Raw genomic sequence first — 9,863 nt, 5'->3', positions numbered from 1 at the left:
GGCAGCCGCCGGCGCCCGTGATCCCGGAGCTCTCGCCGGCCACGGGCCCCCGCCCTCGCGACTGCGTGTCCGGGAGGCGCGTGCTGCTGCCCGCGTTCCGGCCGGCGCCCGGGAGGCCGTGGCTCCGCGCCTCCGCCCCTCGGCCAGCTCGCGGCTACCGGGCGGAGTCCTCGTCTATGTGGGCGCGCTCCTTGGGCCGAGCCGCCGCCGCCGCCCCCCGCCGCCCCGGGGCTCTGCGTCCGCGCGCCGGGCGCGGGCAGCTGGGTGCTCGGCGCCGCCAGGTCCGGCGCGGAGCGGGCGGCACGCGGCGCTAGGGGCGCGGGGCCCGAGGCGGGCGCGGCCGCGGGCGCCGCCGCAGCCATGAGCGGCAGCAGCGGCGGCGCCGCCGCCCCCGCCGCGTCCTCCGGCCCCGCCGCGGCGGCCAGCGCGGCTGGCTCGGGCTGCGGGGGCGGTGCCGGCGAGGGGGCAGAGGAGGCGGCCAAGGACCTGGCCGACATCGCGGCCTTCTTCCGATCCGGTGAGTGCAACTGCGGCCGGCCCGCCCAGCGGCGCTGCCCCAAGCGCTCGGCCGACCCGCCGCGGAGCTGCCGAGCTCCGGCCACCGCGCGCTGGTGCCCGCCCGTCCGTCCGTCGGGGCCCGCACGCTCTCGCCTGGGACCACTGCTTCCATGCGCCGGGGCTGCCCGCCCCACATCCGCGTGTCCCGCTGCCCGCGCAGCCGGGCGCGCGGCAGCTTGGCCCGAATGCCACCACCTCGCCTTCCCTGCGCCCGCCCCTCGTTTTAGGGCAGAATCCCCCGGTCTGCCGCTCCCGGCAGCCGCGGCGTCGCGGGTTGGGGCGCCGGCTCTTTGTCTCTTTCGCTGGAGGACCGAGGAGGCGGCGGCGGAGATGGCGTGGGCGGAGGCTCTTACCCCGGAGGCCGAGCGGACTGAGCCGGGGCCGGTCCGGGACGGGAAATTGGTCTTTGATCTGTGCCTGTCTCTGGCTGATTTGTACCTGGACCCTCCTCGACCCCATTAGCAGCCGGGTTTCTTTGCTTGGCCCTCTAGCCTGTCATCTCCCCGGCCTTGGTCTACACTTCTGTGAAACGGGGCAGTCACGGCACTCACTGCCCAGGGAGTGGGGACGGTAGCCGAGCTGAAGCTCTGAGGACCGGGAGGCGCGGTGAGCCATTGTCTCCGGGGACGACCCGGGAGGGTCAGCTGGGAACGTGGCCCCGGGGGGGCGGCGCGGGGCTGGGGCTCGCGGGGCACTGTGTGGGTGGCGTGGAGGTGGAGGCAGTGCCAGGTGGCCCCGAGTCCACCCCGGCGCAGAGGGGGTGGCCGCGGGAGAGGCGCGGGTGGCGACCGGTCCGCGGGAGGGGCACCGGGTTTGCTGCGCAGGGGGCGTGACAGGGCGTCCCCGGTACCCCAGCGGCGGCGCCTCCTCCCGCTCCGGCCCAGATCCCGCGCGAGCCGGGCCCGCGTCCCCGCGTCCCGCGTCCCCGCGCCCAGTCCGGTCTGCTCGCGCGTCGGCTGAGCAGCAGCAGGAGGAGGCGGCGGCGGCGGCGGCGGCGGCCTCGGGGCCCGCAGCCCAGAGCGCAGTCCTTAGCGGGCCGGGCACGGGGCAGGGAGGATGCAGACTCCGCGTTGGAGAGCGGAGGAGGGCGGGCCAGGTCCGGGCCTGGAGAGGCGGGCAGGGGTGCTGGTGGCGGCCTCGGGGAGGACGGCCGGGCTGGGTACACCGACGGGCCGGGGGAGCGGCCCTGCGTTGGGGGACGCGCGGGAGGTCGGCGGTTCACGCTTTTCCGTGGCCTCTTTGAAAATCACCTCCCCAGATTCGGTGAGATCAGTTCCCCAATCCGGGTCACGAGGAGCAATTGCAGCGGGAGGGCGATGGTGATGGTGAGAGGCAGAAGTTAGCAGTGCTGGTAGATACCTGGTTTAGTACTGTCTTCTCTTGGTTGTCTTGATCTTTGCTAGGCGGGGTTATTTTTGATTCATTTTAGCAGATTGGTTGTGGCTGGGAGTGACACAGCCGACTGTCCAGTGTTAGCTTGGGGTTAATCTACTCCGCAGTGCTCACTCTCCTTGAGAAGTGCCTGCAGAAAGCAAAGGTTTAGGAAAACATGAGCTCCTTCTAAAGAAAGCTACCCCCCACCCTTTTTTTTTTTTTTGGTGCGACTGGCCAGACAGAGCAGCCCCGTCTTACCTCTTAATAGCAGAACTGGGACGTATTCCCTTCATGCCCTGAAGCTAAGTCTAGCTTTCTCTCTACCACCTGTCACAGAATAATAGATTCTGTGCAGAATTCAGCTCCTCTCTGTTAGAAAGGCTCTTCTGCGTTGGAGATGGATTTTTTGGTGTTTGTGAGACCAGGCTTTTTTACATCTCTATTATGCATAGTACAAAAATCACTTTTGCTGCTGCTAAGAGCCCTCCCTAAAAGACACCGAAGATTTGCTGCCTGTCGGCGTGGCTCTCTCCAGGAGTTGTCGTCTGCTCTTGGCTTTGCTTAGGCCTGTGCTCCCCCCCCCCCCCAGGTGCTGTCACCTGGCAGGGTTTGGAGTTGGGCTCAGGGGACAGGACTGCTGCCCCGGAGAGGGGTCCGGGAGATGACCTTGGGGCTGTTCCCCTTTCCCTGCGGACTCTGGCTTTCTCTGAGCCCTCAGTGCCTAATCATTGTTCTCTGCTTTTCTTTGGGTAGTTCAGGGCTCCAGAGTCCTGGTGCCCTTCTCCTCTGCTGAGCGTCCACCCAGGGTTCACCTCACCCAAGGTCTCATTTCGTTTGCTGTCATTCCGTTCTCTGCTCAGGACCCTGGCACTCCCTATTCATTTTGACGATCGTTTTGATCACCTATTTATAGACCTGGCATGAAGCAGGCAGGCCAATTAGTGTTCAAGTGGATTGAGTTGTAATAATGTGAGTCAAGTCCTGGTGCTTGTGTGTTAAAGAGCAGTAAGAGATTTTCTGCAGGGGTTAGTGAATTTCGAACTTCACTTTTCTCCTTTGTACAGAGCTCAGCACAGCAAAACCAATTTCAATGCAAGAGCAAAAAGAAAAAAAAAGACACCACAAAAATGAGCTAGTCTTGTTTTAATTTTGTTTTACAGATGAGGAATCAGCCTTAGGGAGGTTTCATGACTTGCCCCCCAGAGTGGAACTTGGGTAGAGTTAGAGTCAGGGCCCTGGTCCCTGGTGCTCTTTCCTGGTCGCTTCTCATAGCCAGGACGTTGCTTACATTAGTTCTCAACCCCACTGGGACCAATCATTTTTATTGCCAATCTATTTTGGGGCTCTTTTCTCGTGGCAATAAATCATTCTTTCAGAGCTCCCTATTTAACCTTGCGAGAGCGTGTGTGTGTGGTGGAGGTGCTTACATAAATGCCGTATTTTTAACCTGCCTGGCACGCTTTAGGTTGGCGTTAAATGAATATCTGGAGAATAAAGGTTTGTGGTTATTCTGAAGCATCACGTCCTGTCGTGCTTGGTTTCTTTCATTATTAAATCTTACTCTGGACTCCTCCTGCAGCCCCTGTCTTTCCAGGGAACAGGTGAAGAAAATCAAGTCTATTAGGGAGAAGCACACATACTTTTATATATTTTGATATGACGGTTTCCTTGTGGAGTATCGAGAGAAGATTTTCTTCATATTTATGCCTTGAATGCCGCTTAGGTAGTTGGCCTGGGGCGGGCTGTGCTACTTCTGTTGGTATTGAGAAGGCTGGCAGCTTTGGTCCTTGTGAGCACCAATAATGATTGTATTACAAAGTGGGTCCTTGTTACCCTCGATATTTCAAAAACAGAAACTGAAGGAAATGTAATTTGATAGTGAATGTTGGTTTCTCCTTTTTAGGTGGCACAGTCAGTTTTAGAGGAAAGCAAGGAGATTTCTAAAATTCCTGTAAGTGACTTTCGAGGAATCAAAGAAGTGCAGTAAAGTCATCATTGAAAGAAGCTTTTCATTGAGACCTTGTAAACCGACATATTGATGTGGGATATTGTATTTTTTCCCTTCGCAATTTAACTATTTAAGATTCAAATGAAAATTTAAAGAAGCCATTTCCACCATTTAAATGATTAACCAGATTTAAATGAAGTCAGTGGTGGTGTTCAAAATGAAGCATGAAACATGTTAAATATGTTTCCTAAATGTACCCTAAAAATATATAATTTCAGTGGCCTTTTTTGACCTTTTAAATGTTACGATAAATTTGAGATTTGTTCTGAACTGCAGGTGAAAGATGTGTTTGAAGCTGTCATAATCTAAGTCAGCTGTATTCAACATTTACTTTAAGTTTATTTACTTGACTATCGAGAAAATAAAATTTTATCTCATAACCTTGGCAGAATTCCAGAGAAAAGTCTAATTCTTAATCAATAGCCACACTTTACTGCCTAGTAAACTCACTGATATTGATAGGGATGAGCTGTGTTTTACTACAAAAAGCAGTGATAACACCCTGCCCCCCATTCCTCCTCAGTTCTATGATGAATTGGCTTTTATTTCCTTAAGTGCATTGTCTTGACAAAATTTTAACAGCGCCACTGGCAGGAAATAGTAGCGACTCCCTGGACAGTGAAGACTTGGATTTGCGGGAGAATCCCAGTGTATTCTGGTGGAAAGTGCGTGCTCTGACCTCGTCCTTCCATTTCCTCGAAGTACTCAGCTGCATAGACTTGGCCAAACTGACAAGGGTGATGGTGTGGTTGGCCTGGTGGATGGAGATGCTGTCTTTTGAATCTTCTCAGCCTCATTTTAATTAATGGGCTGCAGGGACCAGGCTGGGTCCCCAGCTGGAGCAAGGGGTAAGCAGGTTCGATGTGCAGCCACAGGGTTCTCTTCATCCTATTCCGGTTCTGCTGACGCGCTGTTCAGTGGGCCACTGGGAGAGGGAATGAACAGGGAGACTTCCCAGTGACCCTTGCACTTAGGAATTCTGGCTGCTGTTACTCAGCGGGAGCTGTTCTGGGAATTCCTATTGCTGTGCCTCTGAACTGAGGGGAAGGGAGCATAGAGGAGTGGTCAGAGGCTTGCGGGGCCCTGCATGTGCTGCTGGCTTCCTGCTGGACCCCTGGTCTCCTCCCCCTGTGCCCGCAGAACAGGACTTTGCTCTCACTGCCAAGGTGCCCAGCTCCCTGCTAGTTCGTAAATCTCAAAGAGAGATATCTGGCTAGACTGTCCAGTGAGGACTCCCAGCTTTTTGATGTTACTGAGCCTTCTGTGCAGACAGTCTTGCTTAGGGGGAATCTTGCTTAAGGGGAATCTTGCTCTCAAGTTTAATGGTTACAAGTGCATAAACACTCATTTTCGCTTCTCATTCACTCATGGAAACACTTAATTTGCTTACTGAATAGTTGTGTTGTTACCTTAATTTCCTCTTTTCTGTCCCCTCTCCACATAAGGAAGCCCCTTGAAACCCAAATTACTAATCACCTGCCCCCCGGGAAAGGTTGTATGTGGGGAAAGAGAGAGCAAACCAGAGTGAGGCTACGAGCGGGGGGCAGAGGGCATTGACCTCTGAGATTTCTCCCTGTGCCATTTGATGGCAGAGGGGCTGTGGACATGTAAAACCTCATTTTAGTGATGAACATACTTGAGTTTTAGATTACTGGCTCTTTTAATTAGCCACACGTCTACTCTTGTCTGATGGGGGAGGATTGTAGAGTAGTCTAGAGCTGGTGTTTTGGAGGCATCTTCCTATTTGGGCTTTGTCATCAATGAGTGCATTTTAGCAGTTACACTGACAGAGAAAGCTTTCATGAAAACTTACTCAACACAAAGACTGGATTCTAGGTCTAGGGTACTTTGACTTTGTGGTGTCCACGTGAGTTGATCAGGCTTGTTTTCTCACAGTCTGTAGCCCTGCTATGGACAGGGATGAATTGCAGGAGGTTTTTCTTGGGGAGGGGTTTCAGTGAGTGGCAGCAGATTTGTCCTGGCCGCTCTGTGGACCCCTTTCCTGAAAGGAGGGGGAGCTGGTGCTGCTCCATTACTGGCTTACTGCAGGGAATGCCAAGGGGCCCCTTGCTGTTTGTCTGTTGTTGTTAGCATTGAAACTATGTAGGTGTGAATAGATCACAAACTATAGTACAGCCATTCCATTAATGTTGAGTGAAAGAAGACAGTCTCAAAATGCTGCATGCTGTATGAGTTCCTTTATATGACACTGGCAAAAAGACAGAACCGTAGTGACAGAAAACAGATGGGCATTGATTGCCAGGAGTTAGGGGGTGGGGGAGTATGGCTACAAGGGGGCAGGAGGCAGGTGAAGGATGGGGAACTGATTTGTATTCTGGTTGTGGCAGTTACATGTGTTAAAATTCACAGACCTTTACACACATGCACACAACACACACACGCCGTTTAACTGTATATGTTATTTTAAAATGTGACATTAAAAAAAGGCCAATAATAAACTGGGAGAAAAACTATTACAAATCAAAGGATTATATATATGTAATTAGTAAAGGGCTCCCTCAAATCAATTAAGACAAGACATTATCTAGAAAGAAAATAGGCAAACAATTAAAAGAAGTATGAATGGCCAAAAAATACATATTCAGCCTCACTCGTAATCGAGGAAATGCAGATAGAACCAATGATACCAACAAAAGCCAAAGCTCATATAAGTAATTATTCTCTAAGTAAACTTGAACAAAATTGAGTTAATTTGGAAAGATTTTATATCGATTTGAAAGATAGTAATACTTGTGTTCATACTTTGCTATGTAGGACCTAGCTTCTTATAATTGCCTGGGGGTGATCTAGGGTAATGGTAAAGATAGATAGGGGGAAATAAAGATTCTTTCCTGGGATTCTGTAATACGTGTTAATTTGGAAATCCATTTGGTGTATAAGTCAAATCTGACTTAAAAGACAATAATCTTTAGCTATAGACAGTTACCATTTTTGCTGCTTCAAAATTTCCCACTCCTGTGATTTGTGCTGCTGTCCAGATCGAAGATGACAAGTGGCCCATGCAGGATGATCTTCAGCGCCTCACAGTTCCTGGTGCGAAAGAAGAAGTTTAGTTTCATCTGGAGGGCTTCGTTCCTACATGAGTAACTATAGGAGGTCATTTGCGCTCTGTTCTTAGGCATTCTTGTATATAATTGACAGCTACCTATTTCACGGTATTGACAATTTATAAATGAATTTATGAAGTGTTAGCCCCACCTACTTTTAAGACTCATAACCATAAAACTATGCATGAACTTGAGAAAAACACAGTTCAAATTTACACGTATAATCCTAAAATATTTTTAAATGGGGTTTGTTGGTGCCTGTTTTTTCATTGTGTGTGTGTGTGTGTGTGTGTATGTATGTAGGTATATCTCTTGGAAAGTCATAAAATACCCCTCTTTGGATTTCTGTGGAATAGGTGGTTTCAATGCAAGAGTGAATGAATATATTGGAGACTAATACTTGAAATCTATTTTCAAAGAACTCGTGTTTCCTAGTATATATGAAGTGACATGTATAAATGACATGAATACTTTCAGGCAAAATGTTTAGATTGTGATTTGAAAATGATGTGCATATGAGAAGTCGTTAAGATGTTGGCCAAAACAGTGTGTGTATAAATTGATGTCCATTGTTTATTCACTTTGCTTTGCTTCCTCTTGCATTGACCCATCCGCTTTTTCAAGTTCACAATGATTCTTTTTTGCTGCTGCCATTGAAGGATGCCACTGATACCTGTGAGAGGGCACTCTGTGGCATTTGCATTCTGAAAGTTTTGCATTTTCTTATTTGTGTTTACTTTTTAAGTTCATCCTTCTTCTGCATGACAGATATGCCAGGGCCTGCAGGAATAGCATAAAAATTCTGTTGTTTTTTAGATAACTTTAGTAGTTTAAGTTTTAAATGATAAGGACCGAGAGCTACAATTCCTCTATTTTTTATCCTGAAGCTGAACCACACAAATATTGAAAAACAGTGCTTTGACTGGAGTGTTATAAATATTTCCACCTAACTAGCTTCACACAATAAAATATCTAAAGTTTAAATTGCCCAATATTTTGACATCTAAATAACTGGAATAAATCCCTCATTAGTCTAATAGTAAACAAATAGATTTCTTATTTGTAGGTAGCTTTTTAAAAAATTTAAATTCATGATTATGAGAAATTCTTCCCAGCGTTCACTGCCCTTTTCAGTACCAGAGTGATGAAAGCTGGCATGCAAGGGAGCATTACTAGCTTGAAAAACAAAACAAAACAAACCCAGATCACACGGGGGCAGGATGTATTTCAGTTTTTTTGTTTGTTTGTTTGTTTGTTTTGAGATGGAGTCTCGCTCTGTCACCCAGGCTGGAGTGCAATGGCGGAATCTTGGCTCACTGCAACCTCTGCCTCCTGGGTTCAAGCAGTTCTCTGCCTTAGCCTCCCAAGTAGCTGGGATTACAGGCGCCCGCCACCGTGCCCAGCTAATTTTTTTGTATTTTTAGTAGAGACGGGGTTTCACCATCTTGGCCAGGCTGGTCTTGAGCTCCTGACCTCGTGATCCACCCATCTTGGGCTCCCAAAGTGCTGGGATTACAGGCGTGAGCCACTGCACCCGTATTTCACGCTTTTTAAGAGTCACTTCACCTTCATCTAAATTTTGTTGCACTTACCCTAATATGTCTTGGGTCCAGGAGCCTGGAGAACGGGTGCTAATTTGATGGTTTCAGGCTGTACCTTTTACTCACGTGCCAATTCAGATCAGTGCATCCTGATGGGTTGCCCATAGGAGAGCAGCTCTTCATGGCAGGGGCTTCACTGTAGAGTCATTTAGTGCCAGAATGTTGTTAGTAGGTAAATTTTGTTAGTTGGTTGGTATACATATTACTTTTCCAATATTTAATTGCAGAATTTGCAGGATTCATTGTTAGGCCTTTGGGTATTGTTTATTAGGGCCAGCCTCAACTCTGCTGGAGTCTGAATTCTCATAAGGTTCAGCCTGTTTGTAAGACGGAAGCTGTCCAGTGAACCAAAGAGCTGGAAGCCTTTGAAAGGCATGCAAGACTGAGGTGGAATCACACAGATTTTCGGTGGTAACCTGCAGAGTGGACAGTGGAGGCTTTGGAAAGTAGGATGGCAGCCTTGCAACAGCCTGCCCCTGGCCATGCTTGCCACACCCTTGCTATCCTCTAAATCTTTAACAGCAGCTGCCAGGGAGCAGCAAGAGAGGCCAGGACCCCTGTCACACGGGATGAGATAGCACCTTTGGAATTGTGCTCCATAGGAAAGTAAAATAAGCACATCTGCAAAGTAGTAACCTGCTTGCAATGTCATAGGATGAGATTTAAGATACTGTGTTTATTTCTTTTTCTCCCAAAGCTGTAAGTCCCATCCTGTTCTCTAAGAAAACCTGGTAAAATCTTCCTCTTCACTGTTATCTCTGTGTTGCCACCACTGGTTTTACCATCCGAGGGCCTGTACTTTGCCAGGCACTGTGCAGAGTGTTTTATATACTTTTCCTTGGATAGAAGCAGCTCCCCCTCCTTCAGCAGGTGGATGCCATTCCTGGGTTGTGGATGAGGATGTCTGCTTCTGGTAGGGCAAGCGACCTGCCTGCCCCATTTGACTCTGTTTGTGAGGGCCTGAATTGGAATTTAAGCCCAGGGCTGGCAGATTACAAAGCCCCCTCCATGCCCCTTCCCTCTCTCGTGGAAGGAGAGAGTAGACATGACCCCTTCTCTATACAGCATCCCACAGCCTCCTGGATTTTCATTTTAAAATCCCGAGAATTGAATTTGTGTATACTCGTGTGTTAAGGATCAAAGCTATAATTTACAAGTCTCACACCAAATAAAACTTGAGTGAAAGATTCCAGGCTATAGCAAGTATTTTTCTCATGTTGGTTTGGGCCCTGTAATTTAGTTTCTGTGCCTTTC

At 49.5% G+C, this 9,863-nt stretch overlaps 1 protein-coding gene across 5 annotated transcripts in view; it reads left to right on the top strand.

Annotated features, from left to right (window-relative positions):
• The first annotated feature begins 345 nt into the window (after positions 1-345).
• The window catches only part of TRIO (trio Rho guanine nucleotide exchange factor), a 365,950-nt gene continuing 356,432 nt past the window's right edge, over positions 346-9,863 (top strand). For 4 of the 5 annotated variants that reach the window (XM_031003167.3, XM_031003168.3, XM_055367589.2 and 1 more), the window contains exon 1: positions 346-517. In XM_031003167.3, coding sequence (XP_030859027.2) covers positions 361-517 — 157 coding nt within the window. In that variant the 5' untranslated portion in view covers positions 346-360. The remainder of the gene's footprint in view (positions 518-9,863) is intronic. The other variant, XM_031003166.3, reaches the window with a different exon arrangement.

Source organism: Gorilla gorilla, chromosome 19, assembly GCF_029281585.2.
Source record: "Gorilla gorilla gorilla isolate KB3781 chromosome 19, NHGRI_mGorGor1-v2.1_pri, whole genome shotgun sequence".
NCBI classification, from domain to species: domain Eukaryota; kingdom Metazoa; phylum Chordata; class Mammalia; order Primates; family Hominidae; genus Gorilla; species Gorilla gorilla.
This window is presented reverse-complemented; position numbering and strand designations above follow the sequence as displayed.